Genomic DNA, 23,438 nt, shown 5'->3' with positions numbered 1-23,438 from the left:
TACTGGATGGAAATATTTTCTCAACTGTGGCTCCTTCCTCCCTGATGACTCTAATTTGTGCCAAGTTGACACACAAAACCAGACAATACACTAATCCTTCCCCAAATAAACAGGCCTGGTGACACATGCCTGTATTTCCAGTACCAGAGAGATAGAGTAGAAGGATCAGAACTGTAGGGTCATCCTCAGCTACATGATGAGTTTGAGGCCAGCCTGTGGTACCTGAGAACCTGTCTCAAAGCACAACAGCCATGTTATCCACTGTACCCCTCTGCTTCCTAGTCTCCCAACTCAGAATGACTTCCTCATGGAAGTTCCTTCTCTGGTCTGCCCTTCAGGCCTTACTAACTCTATTTCCATCCTAGAAGACCTGAACAAAGGCTTCTGTATTATCTCCACGCTGGTCTAAACATAGATCCCCTTCCCAGGGTAGCTTAGATAGCTCCTCCCTTAGGAGTTAAATACAGGCATTCAGAGGGTGCCATTCCCTTCCCACTGGGGCCACTAGCTGGGATATGATCATCTTTGTCCATGAAGGTGGACATCATATGAAGAAAAGTTTATCTTCCTCTGGAATTATGGGAATAAACCCAAGAAATGTGGGAAAGGAAGAGGGAGAAAATGAGAGTAATGCTATCATCCAAGTCTTCAGCTCCCTCCCTTTACCTGGTTACTGTGAAGGCTACCATTGTCCCGAACTCCTGTTATATGATTTAATAAATTCTCTTCTTTTCTGAACGCAGCCTGAGCCAATTTTCTGCGTCTTGGCTGAGACAATGTGTGCACTGTCTAGATGGTGTCAACTCAATGACAATGTCGTTCAAAGAGAGTTGGTGAAATTCTGTTTTAACACCGAAGCCAGACTTCGAGGTTTGTGGTGCTCAGAATCATTGACCTTCAGGGCTCACCTTCTGAATCTTTAGCAACAGGGCCTAAGGTGGTTTGAATGAAAATAGCCCTCGCAGCCACAGGGAGTGGCACTATTAGGAGGTGTGACCTTTTGGAGGAAGTGTGTCACTGAGGGCAGGCTTTGGGAGTCCCATATGTTCAAGCCAAGCCCAGTGTGACCCTTTCTTCCTGCTGTCAATCTGGATGTAGAACTATTACCCACCTCTCCTGTACCATGTCTGCCTTCCTTCTGTCAGGTTGCCTACCATGACAATAGACAACTGACTAAACCTCTGAACTGTAAGCCAGCCCCAATGAAATGTTTTCCTTTATAAGAGTTGCCGTGGTTGGGGTGTCTCTTCACAGTAATAGAAATCCTAAGATAGGACCAAGAGCATCTAGGACTGTCTTCCATTAAACTAATTTGTGTGGCTCTTTTTCTTGGGCACTAGACAGCAGGTGTCCCCGAGACATGGTCTTCTTTCCAGGAGGCAGGGAGCCATGAGAGGGTTACTCATAAGCTCACAGCCCAGTAGCTAACACCCTGGCTATCAGACTCTGGGAACTTCACTCACATTAATTCACATCAGTAACTCCTAGCCCCTCAATGGGTTCCTGCATCCCTAGATGGAAAACATACCTTTCTCACCTATGCCAGGGAGCAGCCTTTTGTAGACACAGAACCACCCTTCTAGACTCCAAGCAAATAGAGCAAATATGCTTTCTCTGTTCTGTGCTCCGACTGTCTGACTACCCACTGCTGGCTCACAAGACACACCGGTCAGCATACAGTAAGAGGATCCCTGTTTGCAGTTGGGATCCATGGGCTGTGCAGAACAAGCCAGGTAAGAACACCGGAAATGCGCACGTGGAGATGCTCCAAGACTATGAAATGATAAGCGAGGGAGTTGACACGAAAATTAATTTTTTCACAGCGCTTTAACAGACATGCATTATTTCACTTAGTGCTTGACCGTGGGTTAGAAATTAACTGCTGTTACACCACAAGGGAGAACATATTATTCTCACTTCCAAATAAATATCTTTTCATCGTTTTCCTTTAAATTCAGTCCAGAAACATGATGGGCCCCTATTGTTTTGTCAGCCTAGCACCGGCCTCATTTCTGGGAACCGTGTCCCTGGCTCCTGGGAACTATTCCTCTGCCCCGGCCCCCTGAACATGCAGGCCCCTGAACATGCATATGGCACCACAGGAGACTGCCTGTTGGCACAATGGGACGCACTCTTGGCCCAGCCATTGGTGGTGAGGTGGGCACCTGATCCAAGCTGACCAATCAGAGTCCTCCCCCAAGATTTGGGAACTGCAACTGACAAAAAGAAGTCAGTCTCCCTCTGAGTGTCTGAAAATGAAGACATGTAAATGCAGAAGCAGTTGGCAGCCCTGATCCACCATGTGGACTGAGGGATGGAAAATGCCAATCAGCAGAAAGAGAAGCAGAGGCAAGAGAGGGAGAACGAATCCAGACAGCCTCTGAGGCGTACGGTCTAGCTGCTCCCCCGGCCCAGCCATATTCCTCTTTTGGATCCCACTGAATCCACGTAGCCTTGTGACAAAAAAAAAAAATTCTTTTTGGCTTCAACTAACTTAAGTTGGATTTCTCTCCTTTGCAACCCCAAGACTTTTTACGAGAGCATAGCCCCATTTCAATCTGTGTCAAGCTTGAATTTCTCAATCATTTGTGACTTCAAAATGGAAAAGAGAAAAATCAAAATACCTTAATTAGACTCCCATACAAATTAACTTGCACTCATTCATGTTCCTGGATGACTTCCACACAGAAAATTCTGGGTGCATTTTCTTCTGTCAGGAGTGGATTAAAAACACACTAGAAATAAGGGTGTGTCATGAGATTCTCCATTAAGAAGTTAGTCTTCTTAGGGTCTGGTTGAAGGCGCCACAGTGTGTGAAGTGCATGGGCAGAGGCACCCGAGTTCACTCCACAGACTCCACGTGGAAAAAATTCAGCATGGTAGCAAGCTCTTCCAGCCCTGAGAAGGTGGAGACAGTCAGGCAGATCCCTGAAGCCAGCCTGCAGGCTAAACCAGCAAGCCCTACCTCCTAGTAAGAGACCTTGCCTCAAAACAAAATGAGAGTGGGTATGGAGGCTCATACTGTAACCCCAACACTTGGAAGACTGAGGTAGGTCAATCACTTTTAGGTTTGAGGGCAGCCAGCCTGGGCTACATAGCCTGTCTCACAAAAACAAGGTGGATTGCTTCCGAGAAATAACATCAAAGTTGATCACTGGCATCCACGCGCGCACTTGCACACACACACACACACATACACACACACACACACACACACAGAGAGAGAGAGAGAGAGAGAGAGAGAGAATATCTCTTCTCTAATTTTAAAGCCCATCTGCACGAACAGTATGGTCTTATATGATAATCTATGTAACTAGGTAGCGTCTGACTTCTAGACCTATAGGAATCCCTTTGGCCACTCAAAGCCCCACCAACCGTATCTGAGGAGCAGTCATCTTTTGTGTGCTTTCCTTTGACAGCGGCCTTCTCATACACATGGACCTGTGATGCGAGGTGGCTGAGAGCTGTCCAAAAAAAAGAAAAAAGTTCTGTGGGGAAACTGAGACAGAAAATCCCTTTGCAGAACTAATGGGAGCGTGCTTAGCCAGGCGAACTCCTATGTGATCTTTGATTGTTAAAATGACCAATGACGAAACGTAAAACATACCCGATTCTGTCTCCATCCACTTTAAGTGTGTCAACAAAATAAAACAAATCATGAAATAAGTTCTTGCAGTATAATTTATTTAAAATCTCTAGGGATTTTGTTTTTGTTTTTGTTTTGGGGGGGGTTTTTTGCCTGTTAAAAAATAAAAATTAACCCCAAGCCCACTGAACTTGACCACAGACAAAAAAGCATATTTCTAGCACATGGCTGACATGTGTAAATGTGAGTGCCATTAGATATTAAAATCCCACCAGCCCGGAGAAGCCGCCCACCCACCCCCCACGCCCAGCCCTGCCCCTGCCCACCCTTATCTGAGCAAGCTTGTCTTTGATCACAGGCGCCTCAGAAGCCAACTGGTATATTAGTCACCATTTCTACTCTAATTGGAAAATATTTTCCTGTTCAAGTTCAATCAGTGTTTCAGCTAAATAGGTAAAAGATACCCAAGAACTGAGAGCCGGGAAGAACGTCAGAGGCGTCTGGCTCGAAATGTTTATTTTCAAGATGAACCGATAAAGTCTCTTGTTCAAGACAATCCGACTTAGTTAGCAAGGAACAAGAGCTCAGATTTCTCGTCGTCACCATCCTCCCTTCTGGTTTCTGGTTTTTAGACGCAAGATCTTTCCAGAAAGCTCCCAAACCCTCTCTTCAGCTCCTGGTCAGTCTTGCCTGAGGCAAAGCTATGGATGTCCAAGAAAGTTCCAGGGCCCTGGGGGCTGGTGTTGCTGGGTTGTGGGAGGGCATGCCTCAGGACGTCTGTGTTCAGGGGTGAGGTCCGCATGTCCTCACGTAGCCTTTGCACATGCAAGCCTCACGCTGCCACAGTCCTGCCACAGTCCCGCCACAAGACAGAAGAGCTGCAGGAGGATTCCAGAAGCCCTGGGGGATGTATTCAAAGGATACCCAGAAAAGCCGAGCTGAGGATGTTACCCACACTGGAAGGAAAGGGAGCCCATTAGGGGTGGGGGTTGTGGATGCAGGGCCCTTGCCCTCCTGTGACCTGCCAGCCTCCTCATTAATTGTGGTGGGGCACGAGAAAACAACCCAGTGGCATGGCGCACAGAAGTCACACTGACACAGCCACACGTAGAAGAGAGAGGGGCCCAGTTGCTCGGCAGCTTGAGTGGGAATGTGAGAAAAAAATCGTGGGGATTTCACAGCGCAGGTGGAGTTCGGCGCAAACAACCTAGAGTGTCTCACTAATCATTAGCGATGGCGCCTCTGTTCAAAGTGGGGCTTCAGGGGGCATTTCCTCCTCTTTGGAAAAGACCCTGTACAGATAAGACACATCTCCTTCAGCTCAAGGTGTGCAGCAGGCCATTGCCAGCTCCCCAGGTAAGAGGTCGGGATGGGAATTCAGTCCCACAGCCGCTCTCACTACTCCAAGACTCGCACACACAAAGAGATAGCTAGGTACCCTGCTCTGTGCGCCATCTTCTTTTGAACAGTAGCCATGCCCAGGGGACGTGTGGTTTTCAGAGCTGCTGCTGGAAGGGCGGAAAAGCTTTCTCTCTCCCGGCCATCTCACTGCGAACGGTTTTCGCATTCCTTGCTACCTGAACAGAGGTGATGGCGATTCCACATAGGCTGGCCACCGAGAAGAAAGCCGTTCTCAGGCAGCTCCTATAAATTACCCCCTTCTCGCTTTAATATCAAGTATGATATGTATTAGAGTGCAGGCTTTGGGCTAGACTCAAGTTGGAAGGCTGTCAAATAAAACACAAAATAGAAAAATAAATCCGAAGTGAAATTTATGACATGATTTTTCAACTCCCATTACATTCCACTTAACAAATGCATATGTTTTACAATATCTTTAATAATAATTATTAAACATAGTAAAATACTTCCAAACTTGGCTCATTGCATAATTGTACTTCGAGTGGAAAAAAAAAATTATCTGAGGCCTTGTCAGTGTGCCACTTCCTCCTCCCTCAGCTTTAACAGAAGCAGCCTCCACTGGGATAATCCAAGCTGTGTTCAAGGAGTTGGCAAGTAGGTCCAATTAAATGTGGTTTTACTGTATTCTGGCGTTTGCATATCTAGTTTGCCAAGAAGTAATCTTTCACAAAAAAAAAAAAAAGAAAGAAAGAAAGAAAGAAAAGAAAAAAAGAAAAGAGAAAGAAAGATAGGGAGAAAAAAAACTCTATACTGGCCCAGAATCAGACTGCATGGTATCACATAACTTTACCCCATGGCTAAGATAATCTCTTTTTTTCTTAAATAGCTATGGAACATGTATCATCTATCCATTATATTCCTGTGTGAGCCACAAACACCAACCTGTGTGGAGCATCTTACATTTATCCATGAAAAGACTGGGATTCATCTCAATAGGTCTGTTTATTTTAATTATTAAACTCCGAGGGGTTAGCGCTCAGCCACCTGAGCGTGATGTATTTATTCAGGTGTACTCCCGTCAGATTATTTGAATGAGGCTGTAAATGATCCTATTGACTATTAAATACCCACTCTTCAAAGCGGGAGTCATACACATTCACAGATCTGGGTACCTGGCCCCGGGAGGGACACTTCTCTGCTTTGCAGCTGAACTGCTGGGCAGTTCCTTTGCTGGTGTTTTTACGCTGCCCCCGGGGCCTTCATGGAGGAGCTGACTCGAGCAGAGCCGTCCTGTCCTTTCCGGCTAACCCAGGCTCTCCATGAACGGCCGGCCAGCCGTATCCAAAGTCCAGATGGAAAGCTGTCAGCAAAGAGACTCCTTCCGCTCTGCCTACTGCATGATTCATCCCTGGCAAGAAGACAGGCCCGGAGATGGCCCCACCACCTTGACTCCCATAGGTGAGCCAGGGGAGCAGCACAGGTGCCTACTCTGCAGGTCAGCGGGAAGGGATCGGTCCGGAAAAGAAAGGCCGCAAACCACACAACCTGGCTCATGAGCTCATTAAAAACACGGGCAGAAATGGTTAAACAAAACCCTCTAAAATCTTTACAAGATCGCCAGTCTATTAGGGAGACAGAGCCCGCAGCAATCTCACCCTCCAATGTGTGCAACCGAGCAGCTAATGTCCTTTGGACTCTTGTCTATGGCATCAAGCAGAGGGAAGGTTGTGTCCTTTTTTTTTTTCCAGGGGGAGGGGGTGCTTGTTTGGTTTTGGTTATTTTTTGTTGTTGTTGTTGTTTAAAAAAAAAAAAAAAAACAAATGGTTCAACACAGCAACAAAGAACTTTTTTTTTTTTTTTTTTTTTTTTTTTTACCAGACATGTATTATTCTGCTCAGTGCCTTTTATACAAGCTGATGAAATTGGTGAGATCAAAAGGGAAGATTGTATCATAATAACAAGAAGGAAAAGAAAAGAGAAGAGAGATGACTGTGGCCGGACTGCTTTTGTGAAGTGGCATGGTGTCAAAGAAGGAAGTGGACAGGCTGATTGGGAACTCTGAAGCCATCCAGTACTTGGCCCTGCTACACACACACACACACACACACACACACACACACACACACTGTTGGATCATAGCTTAGCATTTAAAAGTGTCCGACTGAGCACACAGCACAGTCGTATTCTGCTGCTCTTCGGCTAGATGCGCTGTCCGACCAGTGGATGGGCTCACACCCATTTGCACGGCACCATGGCATGACTGTGGCAACACGCAGGGCACATCGGTGACACAGGCCTGACACCGAGACGCTCTGAGCTCTGACCTGGTATACACCACCTTCTCCTGGCTACATGGGCATTGGGCACTCGTCTGTTGGCATTCTGTATATTCGTCATAGTGGTTTTTATACTTAAGACACTCCAGTGACCACCAGTCACAGGTTTTTTAAATTTTTGATTTCTTCAGCAGTAGTGGAGGGGTTGAGGAACTTGACAGCTCTTCCCTGACAACAGTGAAGTCTTCTTTTATACCCCCTCCCCCAAAAAGAGGTGATGTGGGTGTGGTACCCCAGATCAATCAGAACGGGCACAGAGAAAGTTGTCGGAAGGGACCAGCAGTGTATGACCCCAGTGAGGAAACTTACACACGTGTGTTTGCACCACGAGTCCACCTTAAAGTGTGTAAGATTTTCACAATTATGACCCTTCCATTGTCACACAGCATGGAGAAATTGCTTTCCATGAGGACATGCTGAAAACGAAATAAAGTCGAAACTATTACTGTTTGCTGAGTTTAATGTTTTTAAGAGAAAAATCCACATTGAAAAAAATGAAAATAAAAATAATAATAAAGCCACATTGCTGGGAAGGCTTTGTGATAGAAAAACCTTTCACCTTGGTGTAAGAACAGGTCATTTTTATAGCAGCATTGCCCCCTAACATTTTCATAGTGTCTTTCCTCTGAAAGCTTAGTAGTCCTGTACGAACATTCACAGCGGCATTGTGTCAAGGAAGAAGTAATAGGCTGTAGTCCTCCTGTTTTTAGAAATGAAGAAACGGATGTGGCAGAGTGGGACTCCACATTTAAGGCATGGATACGTCTCCCCGAGTTTCCTTTGAAGCTTCTTTCCAATAGCTGACGGTGAGAGGAGGTGAGAAATATTCTAAGAAAATGGGGCCAGTAAGGGGAAAGCCAGAGACTACCACTTGGGCAGCAGAGGACTTTTGAGGTTCCTGGAGGCTGGCACCTCAACACCAGGTCACACTTCTCTGCCTACCCGAGTCTAGCAGCACTGACAAGTGTCCGCTCCCTGCCTGTCCCTGCCTGTACTGAGCACTGCCTCGTTGTGACTGAACAAGTAACGCACTTTATGGAAACCCAAGCAGTCCATTCCTAGCTGGGAGTGTGTGAAGGGAGAGTGAGACGGGAGGATGCTGTCGGGTTTCAGTTCTTGAGGTGAAGGTGACGAGGCCAACAGAGCTCAGGGGGCAACAGAGAGTGCCCTGCTGTACAGAGCCGAGGACTGGGTCAGACTGGAAGGCAAAGCCACAATAACAGCAGCCACCTTCCAACCAACATTCCAATAGTAACTGTTTGTAGCAGACAATGGGTATGGTAACCGTGACAAATATTATAGTGAGAATTTGACCTCAGAGGTATATAACCAGGATGGAGATTTCAGACTTGGTCTTGATCAAAGATGAACCTGAAGCAAGGGATCTGACCATTGTCAAATTTGGCTTCTAAAAGAAGAGGCCAATCCATCTTTAAAATGCCACCAAGGTCTGGGGCATGTGTGAGATGTTTGCCAAGAGCTCGAACCCTCTTCTCCCCAACACCTTGCTCTCAGCCTGCTTCTCACCGCACCAGAGTGAAAGACTTGGAAGTCACGTCTGTGCCAGGAGCTTCAGGTGTTCAAAATTCTAGGTTACTGCCTACCCGGGAGAACACGCCCAGCAGCGACGCGACCTGTGAGAAGAAGCTATCAGACAAACACCACAGGTCTTGACACTGTGGAGAATTTCGGAGCCACTCCAGCTAGACCTTAGATTTTCATAATTTGAATAAAAATTAATTTATTATCTTAAAGACTATCAGCCCAGAATCCAAATATTCATATTTGAGATACAGTTTTGTTTTTTGTTTGTTTTTTTTCTTTTTCTTTTGTTCTTTCTTTCCTTTTTTTCTTATAAGGCTCAACTATTATTTTTGGAGAGATTAAAAAAAATACATACCAGTAAATAAAAACATGAAGATTGAGAGCCTTATTCTTCGAGGCTGTTATTTGACTGACTTTTAAACAACACATCAATCATTTAAAAACCCTTCCATACTGGTCAAGCCTACAGAACGCCTGTTATATTCTCACTAAAGTATTATTTTTACTGCAAGATAAGCACCTTTACATAGCACACTGAATAGACGATGAAAGCTTCCCTTCCCTCCCCCTTTGCACACAAGTGGCTCTAGCATCGCTTTGAGGCATCCCTCAAGTAAAATAACATATAAATAGAACGTGAGAAACCACCACATTTTTCTAGACTTCACACTTACTATGAAAAGCAAAAGTTCTTTGTGCCCCAACATATCCTCTAATTTCTTTGCCTTTTGCTGAAGGTTTACATCCAGTTTGATGTCATTTATTGTAAGGAGCCCCAGAACTATCTGTTCCCTAATCTACAGGTTCAGCCCCCCCCCCCCACCCCGTGTATTAACACATAGATAGCTGGTACTCAGGACAGTAAATAGGCCAATCTAAATTGGAATTTTCATTTCAAATTTATTTCTCTTGCCCCCCCCTACCCCCACCCCAAAATGGTAGAAAGACATGAAGACAACTTGGCTAGAAACCTCAGTTGTGCCGTGGTGTCAAAACCACTCGACACCATAGCTTTCTCCTCTTGTGGTAAATAAACGGACTCGGAGAAAGCTAGAAAGCAGAGCACAAGGTGAGAATTTCAGTTTGTGCCTCAGCAATAATCAGACCCAAGGAAACACCCAGCAGACATCAGTTTCTTTTAGATCATTCACTTGCAAGATCTTGAGGGTTTGGTAATGATCTTAAATTTTCCTTAAGAGATGCCTGTCCTATGACAGTGTGCAGGTTGTGAACCTGTGTCATTTCTCCTCCTGGCATATACAGGGGCACCTTCTTTCTCATAGCCAGGTAGCTACAGAAATAACTTTATAAATCTTGAGGTTTATTTTATTTCTTGAGATATTTTTTTCTCCAATTTATTCTCATTGAGAAGGATTTTAAGTGTTGGAGAACTGTTGAAAGTTAGAAAATGGGATTTTTTTCCCCAGTAAAAACACATAGATGTCACTACCTTCTATGGTAGTTCCAGCTCACTGAACATAGATATTTCTCTTCAGTATTTTAATTATTGAACTACTGTGCTTTCTGCAAAATTGTCCACAGCGACCTGCTTAGGAGGCATTGCTGTCTAGTAAACATGCAAATGATGTTTCAGTATTACCAAGCCAAGGTTAGAGTGTCAAAGAACAGGTACGTGCACATTTTCAATCTCCTAAAAAAAAAAAATCTTTAAGAGATTTGAAAGAAAATTTGAAATACTTTGATCAAAGCTCATCTCAGATAATACGATACACAAAGTGTTAGAGTCATTAATAATCCTCTCGGAGGTAAGGGGAGCCGCATTAAGTATGGTTTTTTTTTTCAATAAAATGTGCACATTGTTTTTATAGGTTTGAGTAAATATATTCATACATGATTTACACTTTTTCTAAATTCTGTCACATACCAAAAGTTAGCTCTGGTCTGGTATGACACATGAATAAAATCATGCTAGTCATGCTTCGGTGACATCTACACGTTTTCTATATTAGGACAGATATAATCTATTTGCACATGCTTACCAATATTAAAACATTTGTTCATGCTCCAGTTTAAATGAACTATAAGTACACCTGTGACAAACTTGAAAATTTGGGACAACTTTTCAAAATTCCTATAGAGTCGAGTTAGGCATGCACATTGACACGTAACAAAAGCCACCTGATTTAATGATTAACCGCAAAGATCTGAAGAGGCTGTGTGCCGGTAGTTTGAGTGAACACAGTCTGTGTGCCACTGGTACTCTGAACGCTGCTCTGCACCCACTCAGTGAAGCTGTTCCTGCCGAAGTGTGCTACATTGTAAACCCAAAGAGCTTTTATTTTTCCTCTCATTCCCCAAAGAGTTACAGCTTCCTACAGCCTAATGGCAAATCCATTTCCAAAACTTAGAAAAAGGGCATACCTTATTGGGGGGGGAATAAGTGACCACAAATTCAAGACAGCCTTTGTTTTTAAAGGATATTGTTAAAGCTACCCTTTTCAACTAAAGAAAAAGCATCATCCCACAGAAAGCTTGAAATTGATGAGATTCATAAATATCAGAGTAGAATTAGAAAAGGTAACTGGATACTTCACACACACACACACACACACTCACACACACACACACACACACACACACACACACACACGTGTCCTAGCTGCCCCCCCCCCCAGAAAAAGCTGATCTCTCTCTCTCAAGTGCTTGGATATACTAGAGGAAAGTAAAACTGTTCTGTATGTCTGAATTGGAGAATTAATTGCAATGTATTTAGCATAAGCAGAGACATGATAAGGTATTTGGATTTTTAAAGAAAAAAAAGCAAAAAGGACTGTTCAAACTATTGGTGCTCCCCGGTTCATTTCTACACAGCCAACCCGTCTCTTCATAGTGCTTCACATTTGGGGTTCAGTTTCTTCCATAAGAAATCACGAAGGTAGGTGAGGATTCTTAAAGGTACTGGTTTGCAAAAAATACTAAAAGCTTAATTTCTGAATGATCTATCAAAATGAATTTCTGAAACTATCAATGACCCCCTAAGGTACGGGTGACCCCTCTGCTGCTGTTCTCTGAGGCCGGGGTGAGGCTGAGCAGTGGAGGCTGGAAACAGAGTCTGCTGGGGCCAAGTGGACTTGCAGTCAGATAAGTGACTGCACACATTTAAACCAAGCAATCACGGATATTTTGCCAGGAGTCCGAAGGCAAAAGGTAAAAATAAATAAATAAATAAATAAATAAATAAATAGAAATATTCTAACATAAGGGACAAAACCGTGTCAGTGTAATAAAGTTGGACTCTGGCCAAAATTAAATTCCTAAAAGTCATTTATTTGCTTTTAAAAACTAAGGCCACCGCTTTATTTTTAAAATGACATTATCTCCAGTATTTTAGTGGCAGAGGACTTTAATCAAAGTGACAAAGCTTTTCTGTTTTGAACTTCAAAATTCACACTTACCTCATCCACTATACTTTATCAGCAGTTTCAAATATTGCAATAAATAAATATAATAAACATTTAGCTCGGTATCTACAATTAAAATTTTCCTAACCAGAGGTATGTGAGATTTCGTTAGGCTAGAACTCAAAGATTTTAAACATTAGAAGAATGAAAACATATAGGCAAACAGTGCAGGAAATTTTGAGATCTGAAGAGATTAAAAAAAGAAGATTGTATCTGATTTTTAAAAATGGGATTGCTCAAGGTTTTTTATAAAATGCATTTTATGTGAATTTGATCTGTAAAACTACGAAATTCAAGGTTAAAGAAAATACAGCTATTTCTCTTATGGTAGTTCAAATAAAAAAATTACTTTGGGAAACAAGCATTTTTTTAAATACTTAATATGAGTAAATATATCATTTTAAATAGTGTTCATCTTTTTCTAACCTTCCAAAAACCTGTTTTTAGAGGCCCATGTGAAGTCCGTTAAGGATAAAATCACTTGGTTCACCTATTAATCTGATAGCATAATTAACTAGGAAGGAAATCCCCAACCAGCATCCTTAGTGTCTTCAACTCCTCGGCTATTCCCCAGGGTACACCTAGCACACAATGCTGGGCCCACAGCAATCCAGGGCCTAATTGATTATCTGAAAGAAACAGATGTTTTCAAAAGTAAGTGAAACCATATTTTTAGCGTGTATTTAGGAATCAGCCAGATGTCAAAGGAGGACCTGATTTTACAGGTTTCCAACTGGATTGCATGACAACTTTCTTCAGTGCAGTGGAGGAACAATAGATTCTTATGACCCTTTGTATAATAACATTCTATGCCTGTTGTGCGGTATTTAGAAGTTATTTCTAAATCTAAGTCAGAATAATGTTGAGTCTATCCTGTGAAGCCTGGTAAATGAAGACAGTCATGGGACTGATGATGTGAGCGCTCAGCCTCTTCAGAAAGCTTTAACTCACAGGAAAATGGGAAGAGTCTCTCACTAGCTAGCTGCTCAGGGACAGCTATGTAGAGACCAAATGAAAATTGCCCCTTCATGTGCAGTGTTCAGTTGTTTAAAGCCAATTTTGAGGTGTGTTAGTTGTATCATTTCCTCCGTTAAAAACTCAATGTATCACTCCAAACTGGAAATTTTTATTATTATACTTTATGATTAAAATCTTTGTGGGTTTCTAGCCAAAGCCATCGAAGAGCTTCTAAATGGTGTGTTTCACACTCTGAATTCCCCCACAAAAAAAAAAAAAAAGTTAACCTTATTGTGGGCTTTTTGGTGTAATTACCTTTGACAGTAATAATGGAAAATTATTTCTATATTTGTCTTTAGGATTAGGAGTTATGGATAGTTTAAGATTTTAGCATTTATACCACCTTAGGACCTGGGCCCCACTGCAATGTAGGGCCAGTGTGCCGAAGTCCTTCTATATACATGTGTTCTATGAATTCCAAGAGTCAGCCAGCCCTCACCAGACACAAACCCAACAAGACAGGCAAGAAATTGAGGCAGGGACAAGGACAAAGGGGAGGGATAGTTCTAATAGTGCCTTACTTAAATATGTTTTAAAATTAGAACTCAAACACTGATCTTTTGAGTGCGGTAAGGACATAACACAGCTCATCTTGAACAACTGAATGCCTGCTAATCCAATTGCCTAGACTTCCACTCATTAGCCAAGCAGTCTTCCAAATTAAGACATCCGGTCTCCTTCAATTTTCCACTTAAAGCCAGAACATGGCAGAATGGATTTGACCAATCAACTTAGGATAAAATCTCGCATGGAAAGTGACTTGCATTGTGTATGGATTTGTAGTTGTGCGACTTATTATGAAAACCTACCTTTGCCAGTTCAAGTTCTTATCTCAACAGTCTTGATCTACACTGGAGAGAGAGATATTTTTCAATGTGCACTTAGTGTCTTCTTAAATAGTGAGAATGTGCACATTTCCATTTGGGGAACCCTAAATCAGTCTAATAATGAGGATGCCATGCACTATACCAACGTCAAAATCTGCCGTGCGACTATAATACAAAAAGCACACAGGGAATTCTCAGTTCATATAATTTATTGCAGTTAGCACACAGTTTAAAAATTCACCAACACACCAATAGTACAAAACTAAACAGCATTATAAGTTATTCCCCCTCAGGAAATAAAACATACTATGATTGTCAAAGCTAGATGTCAGTCTAAGATTTAGAACAAAGGAAGAATGTGAAACTAAGGAAAAGAAAAAGCAATCACTCACAATGACCACAAAAAAAGAAAGAAAAAATCCAAAAAAGTCCGTTCTTTCACAGACATTGATTGTCTTCTCTAAATTAATAAAGATTATTTTAACATAAACTGTATTAAAAAAAAAAACTAGAAACTCTTCAAGTAACTAAAGATAATGCTCCAAGGCCATTTTCACAGCTTTTTTTTTGTTTGTTTGCTTTAAATGCCATTACAGCCAAATTAACATACATTTGACCAAATATTTCCAAAACAGTCCAGCAACACACAATGGAGTTTTCCATTCAGTATCTTAAGCACAAAAATAGGCTATGTTTACAGTAGTTAAGGCGATCAAATTTTAAACAAAAGCAATTAAAAAAGAAAAAGGGAAAAACAACAACCGTCTTCCATGCTACTCCCATAGACCTTATTTGTAAGTGCAAGACAGGAAAACAAACAGTGTGCAAAATGCTTCTGCCCTGCACGCTGGCCATCAGAGCCACACGGCGTCGGGCTGCAGCCTCTGCTGCTGATACACAGTCTACTAACCCCCTTCCCCACGTCAATCAAGGCGGTTCAGTCCTTTCAGCCTGGGGCTTTTTCAGTCCATAGAATCTTTTCATGAGTTAGGGGGTAGGGGGAAGGAAAGGAAATAGGGGAGAAAAAGAAAAGGGAAGCAAAAGGGAGGGAGAGAGAGAGAGAATGACCTATGACCTATTGTCAATTTGTGCAGTAGTTATTCTAAAAACACTCGGCTGGGTACGTGTGTACACCTAAACTTTGAGCTGGCTTGGGTTCTGTGCAATTACAAGTGTGGTATGAATGCACACTGCACATGCGATTCTGGAAGCCGTTTGTAAACATTTATATGTTCCTTGTAATGTAGCGAAGTTATCAATTTGCAGCTTAAGTTTTTATTCAGCTTAACAGTTTCAAACTTAGAGACGTGGGAAAAGTCAATTTAAATTAGATAAAATAAAAATAAAAATAAAAACAGTGCATTTATGTTCTTCGTAACACCAGTTTTTTTCCCAAATGGTGCTATTCTTCTAAGGAAATTAAATAATTTTAAACTCACTCGTTAAAGTTATACAATGCAAACAAAGACAAAAAATATATTGAAACTCATGCATTTCTGTAGCGTTAATATTTACTTTTCAAGACTCAACTAAGAGCATCAACACAACCTGTCAAGTTCTTTGACACCCCCCCCAGCCCGTGTAATCAATTACAGTATACAAGAACAGTAATTCACATTTTAAACACCCAGTTCAACACTGCTGAAGCTGCAATATCCTTTTTCATCTCAAGCAAACCTTCCCAGAGACAGTCCCAGTGACCCAGTGTACTGTCAGATTTCTCTCACTGGGACCATCAGAAAACCAGAAGTTGCCACAGAGAGTTTTAAGTCAACTGCTTGTTTAAAAATAGATAATCCAGCATTTCAGAAATTTTCCATTTGGGTCTAAAAGCATTCAGGTTTCCAACAGCCAGAAAATATTCATGCAATCTGAGACATATGAAGAGGCTAATAAACTGGAGGGGATTTCTACTCTGAAAACAAAACAGAACAAAACAGTGTGGAGCACAGGGAAAGCGCTCAAGACAATGCAGTGTGTACAAAAGTAAGCCATGTGAAAGCGTTTTGTGACAGAACCATTTGTTGAGAAGGTTTTATTGGCTAACTTGGCCTAACCCTCAAAAGAAAGACAGCTCTCTACTTGTGACTTGCTCTAGTTTCTTTTATCAGAATGCTAAGTTAGTGAGATTCTCATGCTATTATTCTAAAGTGCAAAAACAAGTTAAGATCCCAACTTTTCAGTTCCAGGAAACAAGACTGCTTTTAGACCGTACCACAACTATATAGAGATCTATGTATATATATGTATATATGTATATATATATATATATATAATTTATATATATATATATAAAATTATTTCCAAAGTTCTTGAGAGCTATCTTCTAAGGTCCAGTCTCTGACAGTGGGCAAGCTCAGCGCTTCACTTTTGACCGACAAGGAGTTCACCAACTCACAGTGGAACTTGCGGATGTGTCTGTACAGGTCTCCCGACTGCGTGAACCTGCGCTCGCACCACTTGCAGGCATGGGGCTTCTCGCGGGTGTGCACCACGGCGTGACGGCTCAGGTTGTGCGAGTACTGGAAACTCTTGCCGCACTGGGTGCACGTGTAGGGCTTCTCCCCCGAGTGAGTCCTCTCGTGGCGCTTGAGGGTGTACATGCAGGAGAAAGTCTTCCCACACAGGGAGCACGTGGGCACATTGACATCGGCGGCAGGCTTGCTGCGGATGCCATCCTGCTCTCGGAAGTGGGTGCTCAGGTGGATCTGCAGGATGTGGGGGCTGGGGAAGACTTTGTTGCACAGGGGGCACATGAAGATCTGGCCCGCGGGGCTCAGGATGTTGGAGACGTAGGGAAGCAGGCTGCTCTCCATGCCCCCTTCCACCTGCACCCGCTCGCTCTCTGGGGTCATCATCTCATCATCGCTGGCTTTGTCCTCCCGATCCAGCTCCCTTAAGACGGAGTCCTCCCTCAGAGGAGCCAGGTGGGCCGGCTCATACTGTACCCTGTTGTTAGTGCTCACACTCTCTTTCACAGTGCTATGTTCCATGTCATAGTCATTAGTGCCAACATCACTCTCATCACAGGACGCCTCTTTCTCCACCTTCACCTGCACCAGGTTGCTTCTCAGCACGTCCTGTGAAGAGAAATAAGAGCTGTTCAGATTTTCAACTCCTGAAAGGCTGGACTTGACAGACAGGTCCAGCACACAGTCAACATCTGCCGAATCCCTCACGGAGGTGACAGACCTCTGGGACAAAGACTCTGTTGAGCTGCAGGGGCTGGCTACTGTTTTTCCAGCTGCTGTGGCGTGTGGCTCGGCCTCTCCGCCAGCCTGGGGGATGCCTGCTGAGTCTGAGGGCAATCGCATCCACATGTTCCCAGGCTCAGCTGCCAAGTCCCTTTTGCTGGGTAGAATGTTCAATTTGTCATCTTCGCCTTCATCTTCATCACTGGGCAGGTCACCTGCCATGTGGCTACTGCCGTCTGAGAGGCTCTCGACTTTATCTGAACAACTTGAAGCATCTTCTTCTTTTTTGGTGCTGTCTGCCTCTGTGGTGGCTTTCTCTTTCAGCTTCTTTTTGCAGACTTTGACAATGTCATACATGTGGAGATAACTGGCAGCTGCTAGCACGTCCTCAATGGGCAAGTCTTTGAACTGGAGTTTCCCTTCGTACATGAATTCAAGCAGGAGAGCGAAAGCGGGGGCTGTCACAATGTCGCTGTTCAGATGAACAATGTCTCTTTTGTCCAGCTGGTCCTTGTAAAAGAGGTGGAAATACATGCTGCATGAAGCCAGTACAGCTCGGTGTGCCCGGAACTGGGCATCTCCCACCAGAACAGTGCAGTCACAAAGAAAGCCCTGGTGCCTCTGCTCGCTCAGACACTGCAGCAAATGTCTGCTGTGGTCTGGAAACTCCATACTGTCTTCATAACCTGGGGAAAGAGGAGTTTCTCATTAGAGTCTAGTCAGAAATTTAGACTCTAGTCCCCACTTAAAAAATATCCGCCTTAGTGGTGGAGAGTTACATGTCTGAATTTTAAATCATGCTTACACCCCAAGGTCTCCCAAGTCACACATTCGACCTAAATGCACTCGCCAAGGTCTCGCTCACCCCTCTCAGAACTCCTGGTCAAGTTTAGAGCCTTCCTTTAGCTTATTACTGAGAACAAGAATTCAGACCTCTTCCAGAAATTTAACCAACAACTCAATAAATGACATCCCGCAAAACCTAAAAGACAGCTTTAACTTCAAAGGGAAAGAACTCAAAATATCAGGCAAAGTCCCACACAAATTCTGGAAGAGTTGAGAAAACATGTCCAGCCAGTCTTTGTATCACTTCTGATAACCGACTACTGAGAAAGCACAGACTGAACACACACATGTGGCTGAATTGAGGGGAAAAAAATGAAATTGCATAATTAGTCCAGAAATCAGCAAACAACTTACTTTTAAAGTCAGAGTGTTACAACAACAAAAGCCCTGTGTATAAGAACAGATGTTGGTGCTGTAAGATTTGCAGGTACTGTACACACAGAAGATCAGACAGAACTGCACCGACAGATGGGAAAGATCATCTTTACTATGAACAAATCCAAACATTTTAAAAATAAATGGGGGGGGGGGCTGTTTCTTTGTAGATCCTCTACTTCAACAATATTAGCAACCAGAGAGGCTGTTAACTCTGAAAATTTTCATCTGAACTTGATCTGCTATAGGGCAAAAGAAACTTCATATTAAAATTAATCAAACTTTTAGCACTATAAAATGAGGTACAAAAACTTTGTAAGTTAAATATTTAGTATTTTTAAAGCCTTCCTAGAAAAAAAAAACAAAATAAATAAACTTTTTTCTGGCTCTGCCTTAGGTATCCAACAAAAAATACTTTGTTTCAATAATAACTTGATATATTTTGTTTTCCCAGTACCTTCTATTCTTCCAATTATGCATCTTTGCCATGTTTTCTGGCAAGGGAGGAGGGTGAAAGGGAAGGCAAAGATCCGTCAAAATTCATCTGTAGTGGCTAAAACTCCCTTAAGATCAGCGGAACCCACTTCCCCATCCTGGGACCAAAGGCAGGGCTCCCCACCATCTACCTCAGCAAGTGCATCTGAGGATGGATATGAAGTTAATATTCAGAAACGACTTCTCTCCTCCACACTATGCTGAGACAGAGAAACTTTCATCCTAACCCCATACCTTCTGAAAGACACCACCAAGAGAATAAACCAAGATTTACAATACAATCACTTTAAGTGCCCCACAGCTAACATCAATCCTAATCCTTGAGAGGGCTAAAAATAAAGACTGGAGGGTAGCTCACAAGGTAGCCGTGATCAAATTAGGAGGCTGAGAGGACAGAGAGGGACGGAGAAGGAAGCTTATAAACATCTGATCCAGCTGACTGTGGCCATATGGCAGCTGCTGCCCAGATAAAGAGATTAAGAATAGAGGAGTGCGATTACAGCTGTCTGGCCAATTCAGGCAGCTCACATCTACAAGTTCTAAATTAGTCGCTAACACAAAAACTCCTGCAAATAATTATTGTTATGTTGAAATAAAAGATCTCTTAAATATATATTTGAAAGAGAAATGAGGAAACTGGTCAAACTATTCTCCTAAGAACAAAAGTTCTTTTTCTTTCTTCCTTCCTTCTTAAAAAACAAAAAACAAAACAAAAAAACCCCAACAACAAAAACCCTCCGGTTTCAAAAGCACTACAGCTGTATGCTGCTTTCGGTAATGCTTGCCGAATGTTTTGAAGAATAAAGTTTCACAGTGGAATTAATTACACGACCTAGCTTCTTAACCAGAATAATCTCGTGTAAGTTTGAAAGCTGGATTCCAGACAGTTTACTATTTCTGCCCCCCTCAAGCAAAAAGAATCTAAACAGCAGTGAACAAAAGACATCTTAATCCACAGTGATCTCCAAAAGCCATATTCCAAAGCATTTCTTACCATCTGAAAACTTGAAATATTTCTATGTATTAAAGTTATTTACTTGCTCAAATAGAAGAAATAAAATTGTAAACCAAGCAAGCCCAAGACTTTCAACTCCAGTAAGACCATCACTTCATGCTCAATTTCACATATTATTCATAAAGTGGATTAGAAAAGTATTGTGATTTTTAAAAAAAAATGAACTAAAACACCCAAACAGGAAGATGCTCAGCCTAGCGTCCTGCTGCTCCTACCTTTAGGACACATAAACTTGATTAAGTCCTTCCCTCCGAGGCTTGCCGGCTGCAGGTCTGTTACATCGGGGGAAAAGCAGACTAAGAGAGACAGATGCAAAGTGGAGATGATGTTGGAGAGGAATGAGATACCTTCTCCACCACAGATCCGCACACACTAACTCCCTGTCTGTGTGTTAGAATAAAAGGCTGAGGGATGGCAGGCTGTCAGCTGCGCTGACATCATGTTCAGATGGAAATGCTACCTCCAGCTGTGCTCCTCTAATGCCATATGCTACTCCTCTACACTCCTGCCACCAGCTTTTTCTTAGGAGAACTTTTCTCTTCTGTTAGTATAAACAAAATACTTCAAAGTCTTCCTTTTTCCCCCCAAACTTTCTAACAGAAGAAATGGAAAAACTCAGCATATGGAGTCCTACTGTATTTATGGAATCGCAACACTTCTGCCTCAAGTTGGTGGACTGGCTTACATATGACAGCACACTAGCTCCGTGCTATTCAGGAAACCCACATTCACTTTTATTCAACTCCAACGTCTACTTTCAAAGGCAGCTTAGGGATATTTTTAAACCAATCCATTTGACATCTCTAGTCCCGTTTCAACATTATTACAGCATGGTTTTACCCCCTTCCCCTGCAGAGATAATGGCAGCCCTCTCCAAATTGTTGGCAGACTTATTAAGAACTATTACTTCAGCGTGGTTCACCTTATTGTTTCACTCTTACCTAAGCAACTTATCTGGAACCACCTCCCAGGAAAATAGTTCACACTGCCACCGTTAGTGCAAATTTCCACTTCAGCATCAACAAACTCAAACTGCCCTTCTGAAATCCTGGAAAGTATTTCAGTTCAATGAGGCAAATTAATAAACTGACAAAACCTGCTACAGCCACTTAGAATGGCTGTTTGACCACATATCTGTCTTCCTGCTCAGAAAAGTCGTCACTTTTGTCTCGCCCTTGGTCCCTATCACTTTGGGCAAAGGGGTTGTGAACACCAGGAGGGGTGGGAGGCCGAGTGTAGACTTTGAGAACTTTTTGGCTACAGTTTGTGGATCTTTTCTAATGGCTGATGAAATGTTAATGTAACCGGGGCTGGGTCGCTGGGTGCCCTGCAAGGTGCTGCGACATCTATGAACATCAGACATATCTCCACCGACCCTTGGGGAGTTTGGGGAGTAGAAAAAAGAAGCTGGGGCCTGAGGCACAAGAGTCCCAACCCAGGCGACAACCACTTAGGCTCGCCTTTGAAAACAGGCAGGGAGCTGGAGAACAAAACCCCAACTGTGTCCTGCTCTCGCTCACGAGTCACAAACCTAACTTTCTCTAACTTCGCGGTGAATGACATAATTCTGAACTCGTTCGGCACTCTGTGCACATAGATACATTACTTCCCTGCCACACACACACCCTCTTTTCCACAGATGTCCTCGCCCCATTCCACTATATCCGACATTAATCACCCCGTTTACCCAGTGGGGTGATGGTGGGGGTGAGTGACAGTTTAATGAGTCCCAAGCACCGCAATGGCCCGAAGACGTCCACTACACGGATCAACCCAGCCACCTCCACCGCGGACCCTCGGAGGTTCTGTGAGGTTAGGGGGTTTGTTTTTCAGAGGTGGGGGCAGGGTGCCCCGGGTGTGTGAGAGGTTCGGGGGTGGGAGAGGAGATGCAAATCTTCGCGCAGTTCGCGGTGCATAAAGCACTCAGGGAAAGAGGAAGGGTAAAACCACGGGGAAGAAGGTGCAGGGCAGAGAGCCGGTGCAGCAGGAAAGCACCTTCTACAACGGCCGAGAAAACAGACCGGGTCGCGGCAACAACAAAAGAAAAGTCGCAAGAAGCGGCGCGGCGACCGCTCCCCCGCCGCTTGCCGCTGCCGCGCGCCAGCCCCCGGGGCCTCCCGGCAACCGCAACCCGGGCGCCGCGCCCTCCCCCTCCCCCGGCCCTGCAGCTGCACCGGCCCCGGAGCCGCGGCCGTCCCGGGCGCTGCAGCTGCGGCGGCCCGGCCCCCTCCCCCGCCCGCCCGCCCGCCCTCCGCACCGGGAGGCGCCGCCGCAGCTGCACCGAGTCCGCCCCGCGCCGCAGCTGCACCGGCCGGGGAGCGCGGCCAGGCGAGGCGAGGCGAGCCCGCACCGCCTGCCTCCGCCGCACTAACTAACTCCGCCCGGCGGGAGCCCACGGTCGGCAGCGGGGCAGGGCGGGCGCGGGGACTCACACGGAGCGGCCCGAGTCGCCGCGTCCCCGCCGCGTCCTCCTCCTCCTCCTCTGCCGCCGCCGCCGCCGCTGGACTTGTGGGCGTCCTCCGCCGGCCCCCGCCCGCCCGCCGGCCCCGGCCCGGGCCCCGCGCGCCCCCGCCGCCCCCCGCCCGCGCTGGCAGCCTGAGGCGCGCGGCCGAGCCACAGGGCCCCACTCTTTCAACGGCTCCCCATGGCAGCAGCCCAGCGGCGGCCGCAGCCTGCCAGACGCACGGGCGGGAGCGGGCGGGCGGGTGAGCGCGGCGCCGGGCCGGGGGGCGGGGCGGGCGGGGCGCGGGCGGGGGGCGGACGACGCACACGCACGCACGCGGCGGCGCGGCCCAGATGTGGCCCCGCCCGGCCGGGCCGCCCCGTGCCGGCCGCTCAGCGATTGAGCGAAAGCGGCGGGCCCCGGTCTCCGGCCCGCCCCCGGCCTCGGTAGCGCCCAGTAGGAGAGCGGTATTCCGGGAGGGCGGAGAAGCAGCGGGACTGACGGGGAAGCTCAACCAATAGGAGTGACGGTCAGGAGCTGCCGCCTGCGCGCGCCAATCGCAGACAGCGACTGTTGGGTGGGCGTGGTCATTTCGGGGAGGGGCGGGGCTCGCGGACCGCAGCGGTGGCGGCGGCGGCGGCGGCGGTGGCGGCGGCAGTGGCTCCCCTCTGGGTGACTTGGCCGTGAGAAAGTGAAAGGAGCCCGCAGGCGGCGGCGACAGCTGCGTGGGGAGGGGCCTGCTTCCAGGCTGGAGACAAGCGCGCTCCGGGGGTGTGGAGCGAGCGAGTCCTCGTGCACCGCGACGGCCATAAGTATACTTTTTCTCGGGGCAGGTGTCCCGGGGAGGCCGAGCGCGCGGGGCCGCAGCTGGCCAGGGCCAGCCTGGGGCCGCTGGGTCTGGCCCTCCTGCGGTGCACGCCCGGGCCGCGTCCTCGGGGACGCGCCGCCTCCGGTCTGCCTTGTCGGTCACCAGGT

The 23,438-nt window shown here is 45.2% G+C and overlaps 1 protein-coding gene across 6 annotated transcripts; it reads right to left on the bottom strand.

Moving 5' to 3' along the window:
• Positions 1 to 14,286: 14,286 nt before the first annotated feature.
• Positions 14,287 to 22,761, bottom strand: Zbtb18 (zinc finger and BTB domain containing 18). 6 transcript variants are annotated; one of them, XM_052200386.1, is made up of 5 exons: positions 22,453 to 22,761; positions 20,962 to 21,068; positions 20,236 to 20,316; positions 17,288 to 17,975; positions 17,078 to 17,175 (listed from the first exon to the last, which is right to left on the bottom strand). In XM_052200386.1, the coding sequence occupies exons 3-5, from the start codon at positions 20,246 to 20,248 to the stop codon at positions 17,166 to 17,168; spliced, it is 711 nt and encodes a 236-aa protein (XP_052056346.1). In that variant the 5' UTR covers positions 20,249 to 20,316; positions 20,962 to 21,068; positions 22,453 to 22,761; the 3' UTR covers positions 17,078 to 17,165. The 6 variants fall into 6 exon arrangements, with proteins under 6 accessions (XP_052056341.1, XP_052056342.1, XP_052056343.1 ...); XM_052200381.1 differs by having other exon boundaries at positions 14,287 to 17,975; positions 22,453 to 22,760; XM_052200382.1 differs by lacking the exon at positions 22,453 to 22,761 and adding an exon at positions 22,278 to 22,424 and having other exon boundaries at positions 14,287 to 17,975.
• Between the last annotated feature and the right edge of the window lie 677 nt (positions 22,762 to 23,438).

Source organism: Apodemus sylvaticus, chromosome 12, assembly GCF_947179515.1.
Source record: "Apodemus sylvaticus chromosome 12, mApoSyl1.1, whole genome shotgun sequence".
Lineage (NCBI taxonomy): Eukaryota > Metazoa > Chordata > Mammalia > Rodentia > Muridae > Apodemus > Apodemus sylvaticus.
The sequence above is the reverse complement of the archived record's forward strand: the minus strand, read 5'-3'. Positions and strand labels throughout refer to the sequence as shown.